This window comes from Mandrillus leucophaeus, unplaced genomic scaffold, assembly GCF_000951045.1.
Source record: "Mandrillus leucophaeus isolate KB7577 unplaced genomic scaffold, Mleu.le_1.0 Scaffold371, whole genome shotgun sequence".
NCBI classification, from domain to species: domain Eukaryota; kingdom Metazoa; phylum Chordata; class Mammalia; order Primates; family Cercopithecidae; genus Mandrillus; species Mandrillus leucophaeus.
The window spans coordinates 299,910-325,748 of record NW_012103932.1 but is presented as its reverse complement, the minus strand read 5'-3'; the positions used below and the strand labels follow the sequence as shown (position 1 = coordinate 325,748).

The 25,839-nt window shown below is 48.6% G+C and overlaps 1 protein-coding gene across 1 annotated transcript in view; it reads left to right on the top strand.

Moving 5' to 3' along the window:
- TRAPPC9 (trafficking protein particle complex 9) overlaps positions 1 to 25,839 on the top strand; it is a 479,714-nt gene that overhangs the window by 179,907 nt on the left and 273,968 nt on the right. The window contains exons 10-13 of the mRNA XM_011990156.1: positions 6,762 to 6,847; positions 10,012 to 10,138; positions 13,695 to 13,827; positions 21,817 to 21,980. Of these exons, the coding sequence (XP_011845546.1) occupies positions 6,762 to 6,847; positions 10,012 to 10,138; positions 13,695 to 13,827; positions 21,817 to 21,980 (510 nt within the window). The remainder of the gene's footprint in view (positions 1 to 6,761; positions 6,848 to 10,011; positions 10,139 to 13,694; positions 13,828 to 21,816; positions 21,981 to 25,839) is intronic.

The following is a 25,839-nucleotide window of genomic DNA, read 5'->3' as shown; positions in this document are numbered from 1 at the left end:
CCCGGGATTCTCTTCCCCGCCTTTCTCCAGCCCAGATCCACACTGGCCCGGGATTCTCTTCCCCGCCTTTCTCCAGCCCAGATCCACACTGGCCCATTGATGCTTTGCCCCGCAGTCTATCACCTGAAGCCAGAATTCTGTCAGGCTGTGTGCGGCTGCTGTCTCCCCAACCGCTGGAGCAGTGACAGAAGAATGAATGAATGGATGGGGTACCTATTATGAATCCCTTTTTATAGATTTTGTAGACAGGGAAACTGATTCAGGACGTTTAAGTGTCTTGTCCAAGAACTCACAGGGGAACCTAGATCTCACTGTACGTTTCGTGTTGCTGGCAGGGCATGGCAGAATTCAAGGCAGAAGGGACAATAAGAAGAGCATTACATGTAGCACATAATCTTTTTTTTCTTTTTCTGAGACGGGGTCTAGCTCTGTCATCCAGGCTGGAGTGCAGTGGTGTAATTAGGGCTCACTGCTGCCTCAGCCTCCTGGGCTCCATTGATCCTCCTGCCTCAGCCTCCTGAGCTGGGACCACAGGTGCACACTACCATACCCACTCATTTTTGTATTTTTTGTAGAGACGGGGTTTCACCGTGTTGCCCAGGCTGGTCTCGAACTCCTGGGGTCAAGTGAATTGCCTGCCTCGGCCTCCTAGAGAGCTGGGGTTATAGGTGGGGACCTCTGTGTCCAGCCAGCACATTGTCTTGATGAGCATTTCTCGTATATTACTAGCTCTGGGATTTCTTAGCTTCTGTAAGGGTCTCATGATAAACTCCATTAACTATTTGTAAATTATCTGAATGCCTTAAAAAATAAAGTGCTTCAGAAGAAATAAGGTTGTTTGCTAAGATAAAGGGCATAACTAGGGAGGGAGTACTCAAAGAACCTTGTGCTTTTAAAAATGGTCCTCATTTCTTTTATTCAAACGGTGCTATCATACGTTGAGGCTATCATATGTTGCCTTACGGAGTTTCCAGTAGTTTTGGAAGATTTCATTTTTATCTCCCTTTTACAGATGAGGAAACAAACTCAGAGAAATGACTTTTAGAAGTAACTGAAAGTTACTCAGTTAGTTAGTGACAAGCTTGATTTCACATCACAGACCAAGTGTCCTGTTCCTGTGAGCACCCTCTGGTTTCCTCTCACGTGCATAGAGGGTGTGGGAGAGACCTGCTACCTGGACCCCACAGTCATGCAGTTCATGCAGGCAAGACACAAACATGAGAAGCTGACTATCGAGACTAAATGTGAACTAAAGGTCTCTAAAAATGTACACCTGTCAGCAGGGTACCTGGTTACTTACACATTGAACTTGAATGAACAATAAACACTGGGCTAACTGGGAGTGGGGTGTGGGGTGGGGCCCCGCACACCCTGGGGAAGCCCCCTGGAGGCTCAGACGCAGCCTCCCTCGGAGGAGCCGTGTGGGCTTTGCAAGGAGCAGCTCCAGCTGTTCTAGCTGTTCATTGTTAGAATGAGAAGAAAATAGAGAGACCTGGGGTCATGCCCTTGAAAAAGTGCAGCCAATTCTGAATTTCGGAAAATTTATGAAAACCTGAGTGCTAACTATATAGTCTACTGTAGAATTTGTGTGTATGCATGTGTGTGTGTGTGTGTATGTATGTGTATGCGTGTATGTGTGTATGCATGTATGTGTGTGTATGCATGTGTGTATGTGTTTATGCATGTATGTGTGCATGTGTGTGTGTATTGTGCATATGCGTGTGTGTATTGTGTGTATGCCTGTGTGTATGAGTGTGTGTATGCATGTGTGTGTGTGTGTATGCATTTTTAAAATGCCATTTTTAGTCTATTGATTCTGAAGGACACCCCAATCTTGTCTTTCCTGCCACTGCTTCTCTGCTCTGGAGAACACGAGGTGACAGGAAGCGTAGGCACTGGGTGGATGTGGTGCATGAACGGGCAGGGCCTGATGGCGGCCCCATATGATATGCTCCAGCGTGTGTTGCAGTAAGCAGGAGAGAGCTGTACAAATCCCGTCCTCGCTGTGTTTTGGGGACGTTGTTTCCTGGCCTCTTGAGGGAACTCCACCTCTCCTCTCTGGAGGGCATCTTCTGAGCTCTGTGGGGATGGGCGGGCCACCCTCAGGGCTCCTCTGTCTCCCCTGGCCCAGGACTCGCTGTCCTATGAGTGCTGAGGCTCTTCCCCCGGGACCTTCTAGAGTCTCTGGCTGCTCTTTTCTGTTCTCATCAGGGTTGGTGATGAGCTATCTCCCCTACAGAACTTTTGAGGAAAGCTTCAGTCCTTTTGTTGAGAAAAACTTCTAGAGGTGATTTAGGAGACTGGAAGTGTGAGACTCCCCTTCTCGGGATGGGCCATATGATTTGTAGGGCCCAGTGCAAAATGCAAACACAGGGCCTTTGTTCAAACATCGCTGAGAATTTGAAGACAATAACAGCAGAGCGTCAAACCAGATGCCAGAGCACAGGGCCCTGTGCCACTGATGGCATGGATTGCAAGCCCTGCCTCTCTGCTTTTCCTTTTCAATCTTAAGAAGTTGTTGGCCGAGTGTGGTGGCCCACGCCTGTAATCCCAGCACTTTGGGAGGCTGAGGCAGGTGGATTGCTTGAGCCCAGGAGTTCGAGACTAGCCTGGTCAACATGGCAAAACCCCATCCCTACACAGAATACGAAAAATTAGCCAGGCCTGGTGGCGGGCACCTGTGGTCCCAGCTACTTGGGAGGCTGAGGTGGGAGAATCACCTGAGCCCAGGAGGTTGAGGCTATAGTGAGCCAAGACTGCACCACTGCACTCCAGCCTGGGTGACAGAGCAAGACCCTATCTCAAAAAACAAATAAAAAGACATTGTTGAGCATTCTTTTTATGAAAATTACAGTCTGTATTTGTTGAAGAGGGCTTAAGCAAACATCATCCAGTGATTCTCAAAACTTTTGATGCTGATGCTGCAGGTGTCATTATATTCCCTATTTGCAGATGAGAAAATTAAGACTGAACAAATGTAAGTACCTGCTCCAGGTCAGACAGTTTGTCAGTGACAGCCCCCAGGCGCCATGCCAGGTTGCAGGACTCGATGCCCAGGGCCTTTTCCCCTTATAATATGGCTTCTCACTGTAGTAAGAGTACCTGCTCATCTGGGCTGAGGGCGAATTCAGTGGATGATGTAGGATTTTTTTTCTGAGCTATAACACTTGTGTGGTAGGAAAGTGTAGTTGGCATCCCATAGCTTCTAATATCTTTTTGGCAGTGTACTGATCAGTGAGTGCTTGCCCAGAGGCTTGACAGATCCCATAACTTTAACCTAAAGTTCCAGTGTCTCTCAATGAACCTTGGTGTATAATTGGGGGAGGTCTCATCACAGCAGGGGGCATCGGGTCCTAGAGATGAGGAAACTCTCGAGGGCAGCGTTTGAGACCATTTTCCACTTTCACTCGGAATAATTCCCGAGTCTGTGTGTGTTGGCTGGTGTGGCCATCATCTGAGCTACATCCATGCGAAGATGGCTGCAACACCAGCCTCAGCTTGAGTGTGTTGGCTTGAAGGCCTTCTGTCATTTGTGATAGGTCTTTGTGGTGCTGCCAGGCTTGGTGCCAAGGTCCACTGCTGACCCAGAGGCAGTGTGGTGGCCTGGAGAGGCTGTGGCTGTCAGGTGGACTTGGGCTGCAGCCTGGCCCTGCAGCTCCCCACTGTGTGGCTGTGGACAACTGATCACGCCTGTGTGGTCTGCAGTCATGCCCTCTATGGAATAGGGACATTAGAAGCTGACACGGAGGGTGGTTCTGAGGATCAAGGGAGATAATGTTTCTAAAGTCCCTGGCAGCGATTCAGTAACATTTTTGGTAGCAGTTACATGCCCTGTGCTATGTGCTGGGGATGCATTGATAAATCAGGAGTCTTTCCCGCCATGTGGGTCCATACAGTGTAGCAGAAAGAGACGAACTTGTCAATAAACGCCACCACCCGATGCTGTGTGTCCACAGATGACAGCAGGCACAGTGTGTCCCACAACAGGGAGGGCAGGGCCTGAGACGAGGGCGTTTCAGAGACGCTAATTCTTGTGCCTTCCCACTACTTCTGGGACAAAATAGTGAGGAAGGGCCACCAGCGTGTGCTTTGACATGCTGAGGGTGGAAAGGGGTTATCTCCTTCTTTCAGCGAAAATCACTTTTTAGGCCGGGCGTGGTGGCTCATGCCTGTAATTCCAGTACTCTGGGAGGCCAAGGTAGGGGGATTAGTTGAGGTGAGGAGTTTGAGACCAGCCTGGCCAACATGGCGAAACCCTGTCTCTACTAAAAATACAAAAAAAAATTAGCCAGGCATGGTGGTGCACACCTGTAGTCCCAGCTACTTTGGAGGCTGAGGCAGGAGACTTGCTTGAACCCGGGAGGTGGAAGTTGCAGTAAGCCGAGATCACACCACTGCATTCCAACCTGGGTACAGAGTGATACTCCGTCTCAAAAGAAAAAAAAAAAGAAAAAAAATAAATTTTTATGTAATCAACGATTTGTCTTAGATTTACCCTTTAGTAGACATGGACCATCTAAGTATACATGTTTTTTCAGTACCCCAGAAAGTGATTTTTTAAATGGCTTATTATCATCATCATCATCATGACCATGATAGGGCAAGCAATTTCTTAATTGCCAGGCATTAGCCACTTGTTTAAAGAGAGTGACCTTCTTCATTTGTGGTGAGGAGTGGGCCGGGATGCTGACCATCAGTGGCCCCGGGCAGGCTGGGTGAGGCCGGGGGCAGGTGGCGTGGGAGCATGTTGTGCTCTGGCCACTGACTTATATGAATGAGGAGGTCGGATGAGCCCCCCGCCACTGAAGGTCCTCAGAAGCTGGTGGGCCTAGAAAGTGGGAGGCATGGAAGCTGGCATGAGCTGGGATGACATGGAAGCTGGAAGGACAAGACCTGAGTTTCCGGAGTCCTGAGAGGTGAAACAGTAGGGTGAAAAGAGCGTAGGTTTTGGAGCCAGACAGACTGGAGTTCGATTCTCAGTTCTCTTGCTTCCCAGGACCATAGGACGGGCAGGCGGGTCAGCCTGTCAGGGGGATTCTCCTTTTTTGCAGAACGGGCAAAACATTTGTATTGCTGACATAGACTGTAGCCATTCACTGCATTGTCCAGAGGCTCAGGTGAGTACATGTTGGTGCAAGCATTAGGGGAGCTGTTAGCTTACCAGGTGGATGCTGTATTAATTCATGCAATGTCAACATGCCAGCTCTGGGTCAGATGTCATAGGTGTGGTGGAGTCAGTCCTCATCTCTTTGCAGGGTGCTTGGTGCAGAGTGTGTGGAAAAAGCTGTGTCTTGAGAACACGCTTATGAAAGCTCTGTGAAAGTTGAATAATTCCGGTCAACAGACTTTCTTACTGCTAGAGAAAAAGCCCTCCACCGCCCTGTTAGCCACCCATGTCTGCTTGGGATGCCTCTGAGTTCAGAGGCCTGAATCCAGCAGCTTCTCTCGCTTGCTGTGTGGTTCCTGGGCCAATTTATTACCCTGTTTGGACCTTGAGTGTTTGCCTTGCAGTGATAGGGGTTATCATACCTGTCTCAGGAGGTCGTTATGCTGAGTAATGAGATAACTTGTGTGGAAGCGCCTCACACCTAACACATGCCTGCCACCTGTTGATTGATTCTGAAATTCCTTCGGGTTTGCCTAAGAGAGGATTGTAAAGGGAGGAGGGGTTGATGGAAATTGGGACAGATGCTGAATTAGCTTTCTGTTGCTTTGTAACAAATGACCACAGACTCAGTAGCTTAAAACAACACAAATCTACTTCCTCATGATTTGTGTGGGCTTCGGCTGGGTCCTCTGCTCAGGGATTCACAGGACTGAAATCCAAGTGTCATCTGGGACTGTGTCCTCATCTGGAGGCTCAACTAAGGGAAGGGCCTGCTTTCACGACTCCTCAGGTGGTTCTTCATTCATTTCCCGTGGTCCCCGTTCTCTCGCCGGCTGTCTGCTGGTGCTGCTCTCAGTTCCCCGCTGTCTGCTGGTGCTGCTTTCAGCTCCTAGAGACTGCTCTTAGGCCCTTGCCACGTGGTCCCCTCCACAGGCCCTCTAGGAAAGGCCGTGGTCTCCTGTGAGGTCTCACCTGATTAGAACAAGTCCGTCCAGGACAACCTTCCTTTTGATTAACTCGGAGTCAACTGATTGGGGTCCCAATCACATCTGTAAAATCTTTCCACCTTTGTTTTACAATCCAGCCTAATCATATTCACACTGAAAGTGGGGTTACACCGTGCATGCACACCAGGTTGTGCACACCAAGGCTGGGGGTTTTGGAGGTCATCAGAATTCTGCCCCTGCACAGGTACTGAACTGCAGTTTACTTGGGAGTGGGTGGGGAGGAGAAGCCCCCCGCCTCCCCACAATCTTCGGGGAGTAGAGCAAATCACACTCCGTGTTACTCACAAGTGACCCCAGTACCATCTTCCTGTGTTGCCAGCCTCTGGGCCCCGTGAAGCGTGGTGTGCCTTATGGCTCTGTACCAAGAACAGTGCCATCTGGACAGATGCTGGCATGAATGCAGCCCGCTGAAGGTGGCGACAAGCGCCATTCATGTGGCATCAAAGCGCCAGTGACGGCTGCCTTGCTTTGTTTCAGAGAAAGCCGGTGGAAAAAGCAGCTTTGACTCACCCATCTCAAGATGATCATAGAGCCTGCTGCCTCGTTGAGAATATAAATTGCCAGAGGAATAATTGGAAACCATGTAGAAAGTGAAAAAATGCCAACAAATACATGGATTTGTTGATGTGTGTGTATGTATTTTCTAGATTTCCAGTGGGTTCAAGGAGATGTGTGTGAAGTTCAGCTGATGGTGTATAACCCAATGCCGTTTGAACTTCGGGTTGAAAACATGGTATGTATCACCCATCATTTGATCTTGTTGGGCTAACACACAAACTTCTCATTAAAGCAGGTTTTTACTTAATGTCTGAGGCACACATCTTATGATATGTGTCTCTTTTTATGTTTGTTTTGCCAAAGCATATAAGCTTATTGTGAATGAAGACCATGTTTCGTTATTCCTGTGTCTTTAGGCTTGATTCTCAATACATATTTGAACCTACAAAGAAACCTCTGATTTGAACACATACCGAGCTTAGCTGATTGGGTATAAGATGTGAAATAATCATTTTGAAGCTTACATGAGATGAGTTGAGGTTGCAAAGTCCACGTTATGCCTGCTACTCAATGATATCAGCATTATTTTATCGCTGCAGGATGATAAGATGATCAAGGCCCCGGGGAAGAACAAGCTGTGGAATGGGAGGATAAATGACCACACCACCATCATCAGCTTTCTCTTGTTTTGAAATCCTGATATCCCGTTTCTATGCTTTGTGTAGGGTGTGAAAGATTCACTTTGTAATCTCTTCTGTTGGAAATGCTTACCCAATTCTCTAGTCAGGGGGAAGGAGATTTGTACTGGCCCTCTAAGCTGATTCTGTGTTTTCAGAACAGACCCTCCCCACGCCAATGTAGGTTGCATCCCTCGAGTCTTCTCTGCCTTGCTGTGTGGTGCTGCTGTGTAACTTTTCAGCAGCGCGCCAAGGATGGTGCGGCGAGAGTGGACGTTGTCTTTTAGGCTTTTATGACCGGTGTTCAGGCTAAGAGGCAGACTCTTCGTGCAGGTATTTTGCTGAGTGCTCTTGCCACGCGTCAGGCCCCAGGCAAGGCCCTGAGGGGACAGAGATGGTCAGGCCCTGGTCCCTGCTGCGACTGTGATCAAGGCTCTGTTGGGGTGCACGAGGTGTTGCAGGCCTGATGTGGAGGGGAGTCTGCCTGGCCCTGGAGAGTCAGGGAAGGGTTCCTGGGACAGATGTGACAGCCTGGCCATGAGTACAGGCTGAGTTGCAGCTTGGAACTCCTGGAAGCTCCTGGAAGCTCAGCTGGATGTTCAGCTTGTAGTCTTGAGGTGCACTTGGGAGGAGTGTTTCTCCTTCCATTGGGTGAGGACTGACCTGCAGTACGATTTGGCTTAGGCCTTTCCTGTGGCTTTCTGTCTCAGCCTTAGTAGGGAGAAGCAGTTTAGAGAATTTTCCCCAAAGTGGTTAAAGTATCAAATGCCTGCTGCTCTTTCTTACACATTTTTTTTTTTTTGGTCTTAAAATGTAGCTTTCATTTTTATCTGGTTTAAAAACAATATGTGCTTATTATAACAAATGAGGAAGAGCAGGGAATAAAATAAAAAGCACCACATGGAGATAGCCCACAACTCATGGGCAAAGTTTTAAAAATTAAATTAGGAAGTATTTTAAACATACCAAATGTTACAGGGAATACTACACACGCGCATATCCACCATTCACATTTAAAAAATGTTCACAGTTGGCCATATTGCTTTAGCTATTTTCAAAGGAAATAAATGCCAATATATTTGCCTAGAGACAATTGGCTCCTCGGCTTCCACCCTTGCCTGCTACATCTGTTCCACACATAGATCATTTCACACCTTGGCTCCAAGTCCAGGCACTAAGTGTACTCACTGCCGAGAGAGTGGCTTTGCTTCTGGGTGCTTTCTGTAGACAGAGTTAGGAAGAGTCTGTATGCATATACACATACATGAGAACGCACATATCTATCTAAGCCCATATGCCTACATATATGTACACATGTGTCTATCCCTGCGTCTGCACCACAGACATGCATGTAGCATCTGCCCTTGCTTTCCAGTGCTTCTCCAGAGGGTGCTTGCCTTCCTCCATCCACGTGTGTCATTTCTTCCCGAGTGAGACTCGGACTCCCAGCATCAGCACATCTACTCAGATGCTCAGTCCTGTCCTATCTGAGAGAGTTGCAGGGTAGCTTTGACCATACCGCTGCAGAAAACCAACCCGCTAAGAAGAATCCAGGATTTCCTCCTTCGCCCAGGGCTTCTTTATCTCTGCAGTGTTCTGTAACTGTTGTGAGACCTTGCCCGTCATTTGTTAGGTTTTTTCTAATATAGTTGATGGTTTTGATCGCTTGTTAATGATATTTTCCCCAATTGTTTATTGCTAAACTATAGAAATAACTCCTTTTTTTTTTTTTTTCTGACTGTATCACTTTGCTAAATGTACTAGAAAGTTCAAGTTTCATTGTAGATTCCATAGCGTATTCTATGACCCTGGTTTTGTTTTCTGTGAGTAATTGCCTTTATGCCTTTTCTTCCTTTTTCTTGCTTTAGTGCCCTGAGTAGGACCTCTATTACAATGCTGAGAAGTCCTGAGGGCCGACATACCTGCATTGCTTCCAATCATGGGCCACCGTCTTGAGGCCAGGGAATCTGCCCGTCTTGTTCACTAGCAAGCTTAGTGCCTGCACTAGCAAGCTTAGTACATACTGAAATAAGTTGATAACTCATAGATGTATGGCAGGGATATTAACTCGTGGCATATTTCCACATTGTATTGATGGATTGATTGAGATAGAATCTCACTCTGTCTCCCACGCTGGAGTGCAGTGGTATGATCATTGCAACCTCAGCCTCCTGGGCTCGGGTGATCATCCCACCTCAGTCTCCCAAGTAGCTGGGGCCACAGGTGCGTGTCACCTTCCCCGGCTAATTTTAAAATTTTTTTGTAGAGATGGGGTCTCACTATGTTGCCCAGGTTGGTCTTGAACTCCTGGACTCAAGTGTTCTTTCCACCTTGGCCTCCCAAGTGTTGGGATTACAGGCGTGAGCCACCATGCCCAGTCAAGTTTTTATTTATTTTTGTTTATAAATAAAATATTTTCTCTTTGTGTTCACATTCCCATTTGGTAAAATGATAAAACAAATATCAAACATACAGCAAACAGGGCTAAAACCAAGTGGCTCTGTGGTTTATCGCCTGAGCCCCCGCCGTGCCTACCGTGTTTAGGTGGTTTTGCGTTACACTGTTCGCTGTCTCTGAAGTTCTCTGTGGGTTTCTATAAAGGCTGTTGGTCATTTTCTTCCAGCAGTTCCAGATGTGCCATAGCCAGTGTCTTAAGGCGCATTTGGAACTGAGCGCACAGTAGGTTTGGTCCGGGCTCATGGTGCCGCGTGGCTCGTTTTAGGGGCTGCTCACCAGCGGAGTGGAGTTTGAGTCTCTCCCTGCGGCGCTTTCTCTTCCGGCTGAATCTGGTCTGTACCCAGTGACGCTCGTCGGGGTCCCGCAGACGACTGGAACGATCACTGTGAACGGTAAGGAGAGTCCCTTCATGGTTCCCGCTCAGGAGGGTCTGCTGCACCCTTGCATGGCCTCCGTGAGGTCCAGAGCCGATCGCCCGTCCTGCCAGTCCTAACCAGTTAGAAGATAATGAAGACCGTGTTTCTTCAGGAAGCATGAAAAAAACCTGTTCGTGAGGTGCAGGATGTGTGGTGGTGGGAGGGGTCCTTCCTGTGCTCTGACCCTACTGCCCACGCCCTTCCTCCCTCTGCTTCCTCTCCCTCCAGTGAGCCTTCCTTCTTCCTGCTCCTTCTCGCCGGAACTCCTCAGAGGGTGTCTACACACGCTGAATCTCCGCTTCTGCAGGGGGCTTTAACCCTCTGCATCCTGGACTCAGCCCTTTTCACTTCACCAAAACTCCTGTCACAAGCAGTATTTTTTTGGGCTAAATCCAGGGCCTACTTTTCAGGTTTTTTCCCCTAAATTCGCTCCTCAGTGCCCTTTGAGTCCCTGGCTGACCCTCCACTAGGCATGCCCTCTCCTCTGGCTGCTGTGAGCCCGCCCTCTGGATGCTTTACCGCCTCTGCTCTGGCTGCTGTGGCCCTGCCCCTCCGGATGTTTTACCGCCTCTCTGGCCTTTCTATTTGGGTCTCTCTTGTCTTCTGCAGCCCACCCCTCTCAGCCAGGCCTTCCTCACACCCCACTTCTTTCCTTCCCCACCCCTCATCCTGTGTTCCCTGGCCCTGTTAACTCTTTCTCTTCCACAGGCTACCTTAGGTGATCCCACCAATGCCCTTGACCTTCGTGTCTTCCAGTTCCTCCAATGTGCAGATGATTTCCAGGGCTGGGCTTTTTCCCAGCCTGCACCTCCAGCCCTTCCCAGCTGGCTCCTGGGCACCTCTCATACCATAGGTGTAAACCAGAACTCCCTACCTTGCCTCCCCAAAGCTGCCCCTGCCCCCGTCAAGCCTCCATCTCAGCGCAGGCATCCCCATCACCCATATGCGTCATCCTCGACCCTCGCTGTCAGTCACAGCACCCCCACGTCCCCTCCCTCAGTGCTTCCTGAGAACTGCCACTTGTCTCCACCTCCACTGCCCCTTCCTGTCTTGCAGATCATAACTCTTCTAGGGTTTGTCAGAAAAGCATTGGGGCTGGTGTTTTTGCCCTGGTCTTGCTTGCTAATAGACCCACTTCCCATCTGTGGCCCAGCAATCTTCCTAGTGGGAATCTGCTCCTGACATCTCTCAACTGGGAGCCTCGCAGCTGTCGCCAGGCCCGTGTTATCAAGGCCCGGTCTTTAAGTGTAGCTCTGGAGCCCATTGTGGTCCGGTGCCTGCTGGCCTCCGCAACCTCCTCTCTGCCCCTCTGTTCCTACTTCAGTCTCTGAAGACTCTTTAGTTCTGGCAGTTTTCCAGGCTTTCTGAGGCTTTATCTGTGCCGCATTGAGTGCTCATCACCCTGGCTGGCTCCTGGGCTTCTCTCAGTCCTCAGCACAGGCTTCCCTTCCTCCGGGAGGCTTCCTCGGTGTGTGCTCGCTGGTCTAGGCCCCTGGTCGGTGGTCTCCTTCCTAATTCTGTGCGATAGATTCCTTGCTGGCCCCGTGTGTCTGGCTCAGCTGCAGCTCCATGCCTAGTGTGGAACCTGGCACACAGTAGGTCTTCAGTGTGTGTTTGTTGGCTGGAAGAGCAAACATTTGCTGGAAGGGTGCTCCCTACGGGTGGGTGAAGCAGGTGTCATTGTAGGTGAGGGTGTGCTGCCCCAAGTGGGAAGATGGAGTGGAGTGGCCGTGGGAGCAGATGACTCTGGGCATGGACCCAGTGGGGAGAGTGGGTTGGTCAGTGACCCTGAGGCTTGAAGGTGAACTAGGAACTATTCAAATGAATGGGGCTGGGCTGTAGGGGGAGTACACAGGGGGCAGAAAGAGAATTCCAGGCAGAAAGAACAACGTGGTGGTAAGAGAGAACATGGTGCATTTGGGGGACCGGGGGATGGTCAGAGTGGGTGGTCCAGGCCAGGGTGGCAGGGATGAGACAGGCTGGAAGGGAGGCAGAGTGCCGACCTGGGGTCTTACACCCTGTGCCAAAGGATGCCGGCTTTCTCTGGAGGGCAGTGGGGCTGCTGTGTTCTTGAAGAGAGATGTGGTCGGGTGGGCCGTTCAGAGCCATCCTCAGGATCCAGGACCCCGGTTGAGATGGGAAGGACTGGAGGCAGGGACACCAGTGATCAAGCTTCAGCGATGACCCAGGAAGAAAGGGACAGAGGCAGGACCATAGCCATGGCCTGGCAGTGGAGCATAGGAGATATGAATAGATGAGAGAGGGGTAATGAGGAGTGAAGGGCTTAATTCCGAATAACATGTAACCCGTAGCTAGTATGTTCACAGATGAGAAGTCAGAGCCTTAGTCACACAGTTCTTAGTTATTTATCCTGGGTCCACACTAGGGAGTGTTCATTTTTGGCCCGCTTTGGGAACCAAGTTGAAAGGACTGACCTCGTATTATCAGACGTTGTAATGTACTATTTGTCAGCAGACTTTTGGGTTTATATGGCAGTTATTTTAAGCAACGGGTAAGAAAAGGAAAATGGTTTAAATTAAGAATTGCAAAACAATGGCTGCTTAGCAGACAAAACCACGTCATACCAGGTATTATAGAAAGGACATTAGTGCCAGATGTGGTTCTGGGGAGGAGAATGTTTGCCAGTTAAAGGTGTCTTTGAAGAGGTATACTTTAGAGGAAGTGTGGCTGCTCTGAATGGGAGTTACGTTGATAGGGCAGCTTCAGGCTGGCAGGAGGTGAGCGCAGGGCTGATTGAGGCTGTGTAAGGTCCCTGATTTGCCCTTGAGGGAGTGCCTGCCTCTCCTTTTAGTGTGGAATAGTTTCGTGTGAATGCAAAAATGTTGTCACCCTAGGCATCTAGCCACGGGGTATTGTTTAATTTTGTTATAGAGTGAATGTTGTTTATAGTAATTATCTTGTGAAATTTCAAAAGCCATTTTAAAGCTTTGCTTAAACAATTTCAAGTGCTTATCTAACCAGTGAACTTTTTTTTTTTTAACATGGGAAATTTGCTAATCTTAAATTATGGTGCTTATACACATACAGCACATCTGCCGTTATCAGCAGCAGCTACAATAACATTTGGCTCGTGAACTTTCATCTTTCAACAGAAGGGTTTGAAACATTTTTCAAATACTCATTAAGTCACATTATGTCCTGGGAAATAATATTAACGTTCTTGTTTTAGAGATGGATAAATCTGAAAAGCAAATGAGTAAAGGGATGAGATACTGATTATTAAGGAGACATTTATGGTTTACAAGGACCTTCACTTATATAGTCTTTCATTTGGACCCAGGCCAGCCTTGTGAAACAGGAATGCAGATGCTGTTATCCTCCCCATCACCTACAAGGCCAGTGACGGTCGCGGGGTTGAGGGCCGGAGTGTGGGTGAGCGCCGGCGGGCCCTGGGCAACTGCGGAACTCAGGTCTTCTGAGGAGGAGCCTCGTGCTCTTCGCACTGCTTCGGCTGTGGGTGTGAGACCCAAAGCCTTGCCAGTGGAGTGAAGATGCTCATTTTCTGTTCCAGGTTACCATACCACGGTCTTCGGCGTGTTCAGTGACTGTTTGCTGGATAACCTACCGGGAATAAAAACCAGTGGCTCCACAGTCGAAGTCATTCCCGCTTTGCCAAGACTACAGATCAGCACCTCTCTGCCCAGGTAGTGTGTACGAGGGTCACAGACCAGAGTGGCTCTGAGGCATCATTGGTTTTTTGTGGTCCTATATAAAATATATATATATATATTTTTTTTAATGGCACAAAGAGCCTGTAATTCTTATGACTAGAATATAGGTGAAGGATTTATTTAAGATAAGCAACATCAATATGCTTTGCTTAAAACGAATTAGAACAAACTTAAAATCTTTCTTACCATGATCAGAACAGAATGTGAAATTAGCCTTGGAATCATAATTCTTTTGAAAAACGAAATTAGGGAATTTAGGAATTCCCTTAAAAATATAGGGAATTTTGGCCGGGCGTGGTGGCTCACACCTGTAATCCCAGCACTTTGGGAGGCCGAGGCGGGTGGATCATGAGGTCAGGAGATCGAGACCATCCTGGCTAACACGGTGAAACCACATCTGTACTAAAAAAAAAAAAAAAAATTAGCTGGCAGGGTGTGGTGGCAGGCACCAGTAGTCCCAGCTACTCGGGAGGCTGAGGCAGAAGAATGGCGTGAACATGGGAGGCAGAGCTTGCAGTGAGCCGAGATCGTGCCACTGCACTCCAGCCTGGGTGACAGAGCGAGACTCCATCTCAAAAAAAAAAATAAGGGAGGGGGGGAAATTTTAATTAAACTTTTATATTATATTATATTTTAATTAATTAATTTTTTGAGACAGAGTCCCACTCTGTTGCCCAGGCTGGAGTACAGTGTTGTGATCTCGGCTCACTGCAACCTCCACCTCCCAGGTTCAAGTGATCCTCTCACCTCAGCCTCCTGAGTAGCTGGGACTACAAGTTCCCACCACTATGTCTGGCTAATTTTTGTATTTTTTGTGGAGATGGGGTTTCACCATGTTGCCCAGGCTGGTCTCGAACTCCTGGGTTCAAACAATCCACCCATCTTGGCCTCCTAAAGTGCTGGGATTATAGGTGTGAGCCACCGTGCTCAGCCAACTCTTATCTTCTGAGAAATAGTTTTGATCTTATTTGTTTTTTAGCATTATAGGAAAACATAAAGAAGAAAGAAAAAGAAATCTCATGAGTCCCAGAAGCAATTAGTATAAATGATTTGTTGTGATATTTCCTTCCAGTGTTTTATCCATCCTATTTAAAAATAGGTATTTGAATAGTTGAGATTACATGACATCATATATAGTATTATAGGTTGCTTTTTGCATAACCACATAATGTAAGCTTTTCTTCATGCTTTTACAAATTCTGGAGAAAATCCAATTTTAATTGCTTCAACAAAGTGTATCATAAAGATATCTCAAAATTGCATACCCATTAATTTCCTTGCCATTGGAATTTGGGATGTTCTCTGTTTTTTTTTTTTTTTTTTTTTTGACAGAGCCTTGCTCTGTTGCCCAGGCTGGAGTGCCGTGGCACAATCTTAGCTCATTGCAGCCTCCACCTCCTAGGTTCAAGCAATTTTCCTGCCTCAGCCTCCAGAGTAGCTGGGATTACAGGTACCCGCCGCCATGCCCAGCTAATTTTTGTGTTTTTAGTAGAGACGGGGCTTTGCCACATTGGCCAGGCTGGTCTCAAACTCCTGATCTCAAGTGATCTGCCTGCCTCCGCCTCCCAAAGTGCTGGGATTACAGGCACGAGCTACCACGCCCAGCCTGTTCTTAATTTTTGCACTTACGAATAGCACTTAACGGTTACCCTTTTGTCCATTTTTATAAAATGTGTCTTGGGATTTTCTGAAATGTTTTTAAATCCCATTCATGTGTTTAATAGGCACTTCCATTTGCCAGTTGCTGTGCTGGGTGCTAGGGCTGTAGCAGTGATCATGACAGTCCTGGTCTCTGTCCTCACGGGAAGTTCTGTCAAGCGGGGAAATTGACAAGTCGTGGAGTAATCACAGCGCACTGTCGTCAGGACTCTGATGGGGGAGGTCCCACGTGCTGGGGGAGGTCACGGACTCAGGGAAGAGTTCTTCCAGGAGGCAACACCAAGCTCAATGTGGGGGAGGGGAACTGGCCAGGTACAGGGGCAGGCAGGGCGGTCTTCTGACAGAGGAAGGAGAGGTGGAGACACTGACGTATAATCGGGGAATAAAATGAAACACAGACAACATTTACTGGAAAGGGATCATAGACCTGAGTGTAAAAGCTGAAAGTGTATAACTTCTAGAAGAAAATAAAGGAAAATTATCATGACCTTGAATTGGGCAGAGTTCTTTGATGCGACACCAAAAGGAGGATCCCTGGAAGAAAACGTTGCAGATTGGACTTCGTCGAAATTAAAAGCTTTTACGCTTCCAAAGACACCATTAAGAGAATGAAAGTTACAGACTGGAAGAAAATATTTGCATATTAAATATCTGATAAACAGCTTATATTCACATTAAGAACTCTTAAAACTTAATAAAAAGATGTACAACCTAATTTTAAAAATGGACAAGAAATATGAGTAGCTGTTTCACCACAAGGTATACAAATAGCTCGTAAGTAAACTGGAAGGATGGTTGACATCTTTAGTCTCCGGACTGGCACCACGTGAGGCTCCAGTTCACACTGGAGGCTCAGGGGGCTCACGAGAGCAGAGCTGCAAGGTTTCGGAGATGCTGGACGCCTCATGCGAGGCCGATAGGGATGCTGATGGGACACCCCTTTTGAATACACATTGGCAGTTTCCTCAGAAGTTACACATAAGTTTACCATATGACCCAACAATTCCACTCCTAGGTACCTGCTCAAGACGACGGAACACATATGTTGACACAGAAACCTGTGCGCGAGTGTTCCTAGCAGCATCGTCCACAGTCAGAAGACTGGAAAGGGCCCAGATGGCCGTCAGCTGGTGAATGGTCAGCAGGATGCGGTGCGTCCCTGCAGTGCAACACCACTCTGCAATGAAGGGACCAAAGAGCACGCGCCCCAGTGCAGACCAGCCTCAGAGGCCAGTTGCTGAGTGCAAGAAGCCAGATGCGAGAGGCGCAGAGCGTGAGTCCTGTGATGTGAAACATCCAGAAAGCAGGTCTCTAGTGGCAGGACACAGCTCAGCGGCTGCCTGAGGCTGCCAGTGGTGTGGGGACTAAACTGATTGGAAGTACTCCTGTGGAATCTCTTTGGGGTGCTGCAAGTGTTTTAAAACTGGGTATCAGGCCGGGCCCTGTGGCTCACGCCTGTAATCCCAGCACTTTGGGAGGCCGAGGCCGGCGGATCACCTGAGGTCAGGAGTTCGAGACCAGCCTGGCCAACATGGTGAAACCCCGTCTCTACTAAAAAAATACAAAAATTAGCTGGGTGTGGTTGCAGGCGCCTGTAATCCCACCTACTTGGGAGGCTGAGGCAGGAGAATCACTTGAACCTGGGAGGCAGAGGTTGCAGAAAGCCGAGATCGCACCACTGCACTCCAGCCTGGGGGACAAAGAGTGAGACTTCGTCTCAAAACAAAAACAAAACAAAACAAAACGAGAAAACACTGGGTATCAGTGATTTGTAAATTTACCAAAAATGATTGCATTGCATACTTAAGCTAGGTGGATTTTATACCTCCACACACTGTTTAGAAAGATGAATTTTGGCAAGACTTCAGTGTTGGATGGACACATGATTTCCGCTGAGCCTGCCACCAGGACTTCCCGGGCCTGGATGCTTCTGAGCCCATTAGCTTGAACAGCCAGACGCGCAGACTCCCAGCTCTGGCTTTGGCTGCTGAATTCTGCCACTGCTGTCCGTCGAACTGTGGCAGCCAGTGGGCGCTAGGCTAGGAAGGACAGCAGCTTCAGCTACAGTTTCATGGCACGTGCGTACAGGCCTGTACAGAGCACCAGCCGCCCAACAAAAGCTGGAGGTGAGCCCCGAGAGCTCACAAAGGAGATCGCGGCTCCGGCTCCAGCTTAGTGAGCCCCAGCCAGCGCTCCAGCAAAAGGGCAGGGGGTGGCTGAAGGCGAAGAAATGCTAAGGGCAGCTATTACCAAAAGGGAAAAATAACTTGAGAAGAGGTACTTTAACTTTGTCATTTGTCCTGCTAATAAGGCCTCCCCGAAGGTCCCTGCAAGCTGTAAAAGGCAGTGAAGAAAGCAGGTCCTCTAGCTGCTTCTCTTTGCCCACCCCACATTTTTCTCCTGTGTTTAGAATCGTTTCCAAAGATAATGCCTCTGACCCCCCATTTTTATTGTCCCGTGGATGCGCTGTGACGGGGGTGCATGCATGCTCTGGTACCTGCTACCTCTCAACAAGAAGATGTGCCGCTGTGGGCGGCCACCACGGCACTGAGCCTGGGCCCTAGGGAGGAATGTGGATCCCAGCAGGTCCTGCTGAGGACCAGGGGCTGGAGGAGAGGGTCCAGTGGAACCGATTTGGAGTTAAAATGTTTGTTTTTTATTTCTTATTTTAAAAAATTGTATATAATGTATATATTTTTCTAAGGTGACTTCCTGAAATAAAATGTGATTATTCTTTGAGTTTTGATTGTAATTAATCTAATATGAACATTCCAGTGACTTAGTCATTAAATTTACTCACAAACATTTATCGACACCTACCATGTGCTTTAGGCCCTGTGCTATAGGACTAGCAATTAATAAAAAATGCAATGAATAAAAAATGCCCTCAACCTAGGCTGCTCCCCTTGTATGAGTTCACAGTCTGGAAGGAGGTACTCAGACTAACTAGAGTCGAATTTGCTGACTGACCCTGTCATATAAAAACAAAGCAGAGGTTGACCCTGTCTTTGGGGTTCGGAAGGCTTCATAGAAGATGTGGTATTCTACTGAGCCTGACAAGACCCACAACACTTGGGCAGATAATCAAGCGTGGAAGAAAACGCAGAGGGAATGAGTCAACCAATCCAACAAATATAGACCGTGGTGCAGGAGAATTCCGTGCTGTGACGAAAACACAGCGGGTCAGATGAGATGAGATGTCCAGAAGAGGCAGGCCTTCAGAGACAGAAGGCAGGTCACTTTGTGAAGCAGCGTCAGATGGTGAGGCCTGCTTTGCAGGAAAGGCCTCTGCCGAGGAGATACGCAGAGGAGCAGAGCTGGTGGGACGCGGCAGAGAGCATTCCAGGGTGGGAGTCGGAGGCGCCCAGATGGAGCCTGGCGGGAGTGGTGCCTTGAGCACTGACAGTGACGAGGACCGAGGTCAGGAGCAGGTGGCCTGATGGTGTCTGCTGTGGAAATGCGTTGTCCCGCCTTCTCCATGGCCAGGCAGCCATGCAGAGACCACTGCACAGGGTGAGGCTCACCGGGAGGCAGCCGTGAAGTGTGCAGCAGGCCACTCTGTCCCAGGCCCATTTTGATTATTGCTAGGGTGCTTTTCTGTGTCGCACAGTGGTTCAAGTTTGAGATGCTTATTTATTTATTCAATACATACTTAGCGAGTACCTGCTGTGTGCCAGGTACCTGGCTAGGTAGGAGCTGATAATGCAGAGATAAAAATACTGTCACGGCTGGGCGCGGTGGCTCACGCCTGTAATCCTAGCACTTTGGGAGGCCGAGGCAGGCGGATCACCTGAGGTCAGGAGTTCGAGACCAGCCTGGCCAACGTGGCCAAATTCCACCTCTACTAAAAATACAAAAAAATTAGCTGGGCCTGGTGGCATGAGCCTGTAATCCTAGCTACTCGGGAGGCTGAGGCAGGAGAATTGCTTGAACCTGGGAGGTGGAGCTTGCTATGAGTGGAGATTGCACCACCGTGCTCCAGCATGAGTGACAGAGCGAGACTATCTCAAAAAAAAAAAACAAAAAACTTTTGGTCCAGTGCAGGGGTGGGGAGGGCAGAGCTACAGGAAGGGCAGCTGAGCCCACAGGGTGCTCGGGGGACACAGGCGTGCCAAGCTTCAGACACTGGTGATTCCCCCTTGCAGTTCCTCTGCTGCTCAGACCCAGGGGCTGACTCATCTGACACAGACCACATATTAGGGGCCATCTCCTTAAACAAGAGAGTCTCGTTGGCATAGACCTTACTCCTACCTCCCACAGTTTGCCCATAGTCCCACATTGGAGTTTCTCTCTGCCAAGAAGCTCCTGGTCCCCATCTCCTCCTAGGAGACTGGACCTGACCTTTGCCCAACCTCTGCAGCCCCTCCCTGGGGGCCTGACCTTGGCTGGAGTGGGGTTCCTGCTGCCATCTCTTTAGTGCCGTGGCCTGTTTAGGACTCACCTCCTTTTCAGTGCCAGCCCAAGTCCCACCCAAGCTCCACTGCTCATGACAACTGGGACGCTGCAGCTGGGACCGTCAGGGCCTGTGTCAGGCCCAGGCCCTGTGACTTTCCGGTCAAGCATTGTTTTGTTTTGTCTCAAAATCCTGTTGTTTGAGACACAAAATCCTGAGTCTTGGCCATGTTTTATTTTTTTCCTGATACCTTCTCTGCAAATCCATATTGACTACAAACTTGCTTGAGAAAGGCTGCCTGCTAAAAGATGGGAAGAAGCCCTTTATGGTAAGGACACAAATCCAATTTTCCTTCCTTGACAGAGGAAGTTTATTTCTTGACTCATGAGCATTAAAGATACTTAAATTCCAAGGAGCTCACCTTGATTTATGATGCAATTATTTCACCAAGATTTGGTTTGGATGCAGAAGCTCCTCTGTCAGAGTGTGCATCTGGAAGCCCCCAGGAAACACGTGCCCAGCGCTATGAGCTTGACTTGTGTTAAACAGCATTTCTTCCCTTGGATGGCAGAGATGTGAGTCTGGAACATTCTTTTCTGTCCTTCGGACCAAGTAGTGTGTGACACCAAGTGCTCCCATGGCATGGGAAGCAGATCCAACTCCGATCCTGTGCGCTGTGACCGGGAGCAGGGCCGGGAGGAGCTGGGCATGGGAAAGACTGCTGGAGAGTGTCTGGGGTGGGGTGGTCCGCAGTCCGCTTAGTTGACTTCATGAGCCGTTTCTCGTTGCACTAAGCACACGATGTTGGCTCAAGTATGTTGGACTAATTGTGTGTCTCTGTGGAAATCCTTTAGGGACAGGAAGAAGGTAGTGGGGTACTCAGGAAACCTTCAGGCCCCAGGAGAACATGTCGGCCTCCCCGCTGTAGCCACCTCCTCTGGCTGCCCCTTTGTTTTGTGGCCAGACTTCTCCAGGGAGCCATGTGTGTGTTTAACCTCACCTGTCACGTGCCTCTATTTGTCGTCCACTGGTATTTGTCCCCATTGTGCTACCAGATATATTTTCTCTGTGATCACCAGTGACCTCCTTCCCAACCCACTGTTTGCAGCCTGTGGGGTGGGAAGGACACAACCAGGACAGTTAACGTTGTGGATTCAGCTAAAGTCAGTAGAAGTCAGGCGAGGGCTTACAGGCTGACAGCTTGAGTGCAGGAGCCTCAGGGAGGCCCTGGCCTCTGCGCTGCACGTTCGTCTGGCTTGGCTGCATTGGCCTGTCCTGTAGTCCAGGGCCTCACCTGACTGGTGTGAGGATGGAGCCCCACAGATACTGCCTGACCCCAGGGCCTGGCCCAGCTGCCCTTGTGTGACACCAGGTGTTGGTGGGCATTCCTCACAGTTTGTACCTGTAGGAAGGGGTCTGTGGGACAGCTTCTCGTTTCTCTTTGACCTCAGCTCTCATGTTATCAGCTGGAATGGTTGGTATACGTTTTCCTCTTAAATCTGTGGATTTTCCCAAGGCACTTCTAAGCATGACATTTTTTAGATTTTGAGAGAACAATGCCCTCATGGTTTATTTGAATCAATTCATTGTTTAATTTTTATCCTCCATAACTTAGTAATTAAGTATTTTTATGCTTCACATACACATGAGAAATGAACGCTGAGTGAGGGTGTTCATGTTTATGACACACAAAGACCTGGACGTGTCTCATGAGGAAAGCATGAGGCATGTGGCGGCTCACTTTCCATTCCTGATAGCTGGGTACTGAACTCCATGTGTGAAGCCAAGATTTCCTAGTCTCTGTTTCTGAAATGCATGAGTATGGCGATTTTTCTGCCTGATGTGAGTAATTCTAAAATGGCCTTGGCTTCTTCCTTATTTCTTCTTTAAATTTCTTCTTATTATTTTAGATCTGCACATTCATTGCAACCTTCTTCTGGTGATGAAATATCTACTAATGTATCTGTCCAGCTTTACAATGGAGAAAGTCAACAACTAATCATTAAGTTGGAAAATATTGGAATGGAACCACTGGAGAAACTGGAGGTCACCTCGAAAGTTCTCACCACTAAAGGTAGGTAGTAAGCAGCTTTGACCCTGGGAATGTTTGTATTGTTTACTTGTAGACGAGATACTTTAAATACTTCGTTTCCAGAGATTCTAAAAGCTTCTTTGTGGATTCAGTGAAAGTCAGTAGAAGTCAGGCGAGGGCTTACAGGCTGAGAGCTTGAGTGCAGGAGCCTCGGGGAGGCTTGGTGCCGTCATGACAGTGGGAAACCGGTTCTTCATGAAAGACACTCAGCAGCGGACAGCAGGACCAAGCACACACCTCTGTATTCCCAGTGCCCTTTCCCAGGCCTCAACATCCATCAGCTACTCAGCAGAACTATTTCTTCAATGAATGAGAGAGAAGCATTAGCAGGCCCAGAAGGAGTCTGTTTGGGATCCCACCCATAATGCATCCAGCTCATGTAGTTTGGGGTCAGGGGACCTGTGTTGAAATTAGGACTTCACCATTTACTAGCTTAGCTATTTGCCGTTGGGGAACTGTTACTACTGTGCCTCGATTTCCTGTGGGATAAATAGGGGAGGTAGTATTTAGCACATACATTACAAGACTGAACTAGGGAGGTTGTGGTTGGCAGGACACCTGGTGTGTCAGAGGCTAGTGAGTGCATTGATCAAAGGGGGAGTGTATTGTATAGGAGGAGGGAAAGGTATCAAGAGTAATATGTGGAAATAAAACTGGGTAATGTAATACAGTGAGAGAAATTGTAGACTAGTGAGACCAGACAGAGGATGAAAAAGGGAAAGCAAGTCAGCAGGCTTTTGGGGGTGTTTTACATGCTTCTGACGTATGGGTGAGATGAACCAGGCGTACAATGGGAGTTTGACTGGTTCTGGTTAAGCTTCCAGTAGAGGATGTACTAATTGCACGTTACTTCCTGGCAGAGGGCTCCCTCCCCATGCTAATGACATTCTAATGTGAAAAACCAAGTTTATTAGGGGTAGAGCCACAGACCCTCTGGTTAGTTCCAGCTTGAGGGAAGGCCCAGGGCTGAGCTTGGGAGAATTTGCAGGCAAAGAATAATGTCATGAGAGGATGAGTTTGGAGTGTGTAAGAAAGGGTGAATTTGGGCTTGTACCACTCTGGAGAATTTCAGGGTGTCTTGTATTCCCGTATTTCTTCCACTGATTTTGATAGAAATCTGTGTCTGTAGGAAGTAAAGCATGAAGCTTTGCATCTGCATTGTCTAACCCATTCTCCCGGTGGGTCCGTGTCTGCCCTGGAAGGAGCCTTGCCCTGGGGAGTGACCCAGGCCTGTCCTTTAGTGATTTGTGTGCTTGGTCATGGGACTGGAGCCGTGGGGCAGCTCACCTTGTGTTCTTGCTCAGGAGGGCCAGGTGTGCCTAGAGCAGGGAGTGGGGGTGGAGCAGGAACCCTGTAGCTTCTCGGTGCACATTCATTTTATTTTTTCTTGTCTTGAATCCTTCCCTTTTTGGTGGGATTTTTTTTCCTTTTTCCTTTCAGTGCTAGTCACACAACATGGAATAACAAGTATATTTTTTATTGAGCGAGGCCATAAGTGGCAAATTGTTATATGCTAAATAGTTATTAAAAATGCAAGTCTGATGTGTTCATCTTACTACCTTGCCCCCGAGGAGTGGTTCTTGCACTCATCTAAGGCTTTGCTTCAGCCCTAAGGAGGTCACAGTGAGGTGGTCCCATCCCCTGGGAAGCCAGGGCCCAGTATAGAACCTGCTGGAAGTTGTTAACTTGGCATGGTTTCTGCACAAAGATGGCAGAAGAGTAGCATTTTTATTCTACTCTTTCTCTTGAAATCTCCCCCGAACAACAAAGTATGAAGAAACAGTGAAAATAAAACCATTCCCTGTGAAACAAGGAAATCATTTCAACCCCACACAACAAAGCATCGGCTACAAGTGTTGTGGAAGCTGGGTTAGAGGGAGGGCGAGAGTGGAAGTGGGACTCTGGGAGGACTAAGGAAAAGCTGTTCCCCGAGAGTAGGCAACACAGCACCCAAAAGTACCCCAACAATGAAAACCAGACAGAGGGGCCTGGGCAGGTGCCTAGAGCAGCGGGAATGCAGAGGGGTTACCTTTTCTGTGCCAGGTCTTTGGCCAAGAGAGGGGAGGCCAGGGGTGGGAGGGGAAGGCGGCAGTGGATCTCACTGATCACAGAACCTGTGTGTGAAAGCCTTCACTGCAAGCCTCACCTGCATTTTCAACAATAAAAACACAGGCGGACTGCCTCTGGGATAAGGGAACTAGTGGCATAGCAGCCCAAGCCAAGCTGGATCACAGCTGTCGGGGCTGTGTCCCTCCTTGTGTCATTCCGAGTCCAGGCAGGAGACAGGCCACACCGGAACAGAAAGAATCACTATGAACAATGGCCGACAAGTGCGAAGCGTTTGAGAGGCAAAGATAATGTAAAGCAACAAGAGGTGTGAGGAGGGAGGCAGCTCCTGCCCTGGGCTGGGGCAGCCTGTGAAGAGGTTGGACTAGTGTGGCCTAGAAGTTGAGAAGAAGTACCCAGGAGCGGCAACTGAGACCTCAGAGGAGTGGCCTGGCTCCGGTGCTGGAGTCTCTGAGCTCGGGGCACCTAGACCTCTGGGGAGGGCACCGTCTGGCTCTGCTGTTCTGTAAAATAACACTAAGAATGGTACCTACATCTCATTGATTTAACTGAGAATTAAATGAGATAATATGTGTGAAGCACTTGGGACAGTGCTTGGCGCATAAGCACTTGGATTTGTTCTCACACAAGTTACTACTTGCTGTGGTTTAGGTGTGTGTCCCCTCTACCTCTCATGTTGAAATATCATCCCCAGTGTTAGCGGGGGGCCTGGTGGGAGGTTTTGGGTCATGGGGGGATCTCTCATGAATGGCTGGGTACTCGTCTCATGGGAATGAATGAGTTCTCACTCTGTTAGTTCTCATTAGTGCTAGTGCCTCCTCCCCTCTCCTCCCTCACTGTGTGACCTCCTGCTCCCGCTTTGCCCTCTGCCATGAATGGAAGCTTCCTCAGGCCCTCACCAGAAGCAGAGGCCAGTACCATGTTTGTATAGGATGTGGAATTGTGGGCCCAAAAAAAACCTCTTCTCCCTGTAAATTAGCCAGCCTCAGGTATTCCTTTATAGCAGTGCAAAATGAACTAATGTACTGCTACTGTTGCCACTACTGCCACCACAACCACCAGTATCACCACTGCCACCACCACCATCACTACTACTGTCATCGCCACCACCACCATCATTATCATCACCACCATCACCATTATCACTACCATCACTGTCACAACCATTATCACCACCACCATCACCATCACCATCACTACCATTGTCATTGTCACCACCACCATCACTACCACCACCACCATCACCATCACTACCACCATCACCACTACCATCACTGTCACTACCATCACCATCACTACCATCACTGTCACTACCATTATCACCACCACCATCACCATCACTACCACTATCACCATCACCACCACCATCACCATCACCATCACTACCACTAGCACCATCACCATCACTACCGCTACCACTGTCATTATCACCGCCACCACTGCCATCACCACCACCATCACTACCACTGTCATTGTCACCACCACCATCACTATCATCACCACCATCACCACCACTGTCACCATCACCATCACTACCACTATCACCATCACCACTACCATCACTACCATCACTGTCACTACCATTATCACCACCACCGTCACCATCACTACCACTGTCACCATCACCACCACCACCATCACCATCACTACCACTATCACCATCACCATCGCTACCACTATCACCATCACCACTACCATCACTACCATCACTGTCACTACCACTATCACCACCACCATCACCATGATTACCACTATCACCATCACTACCAATATC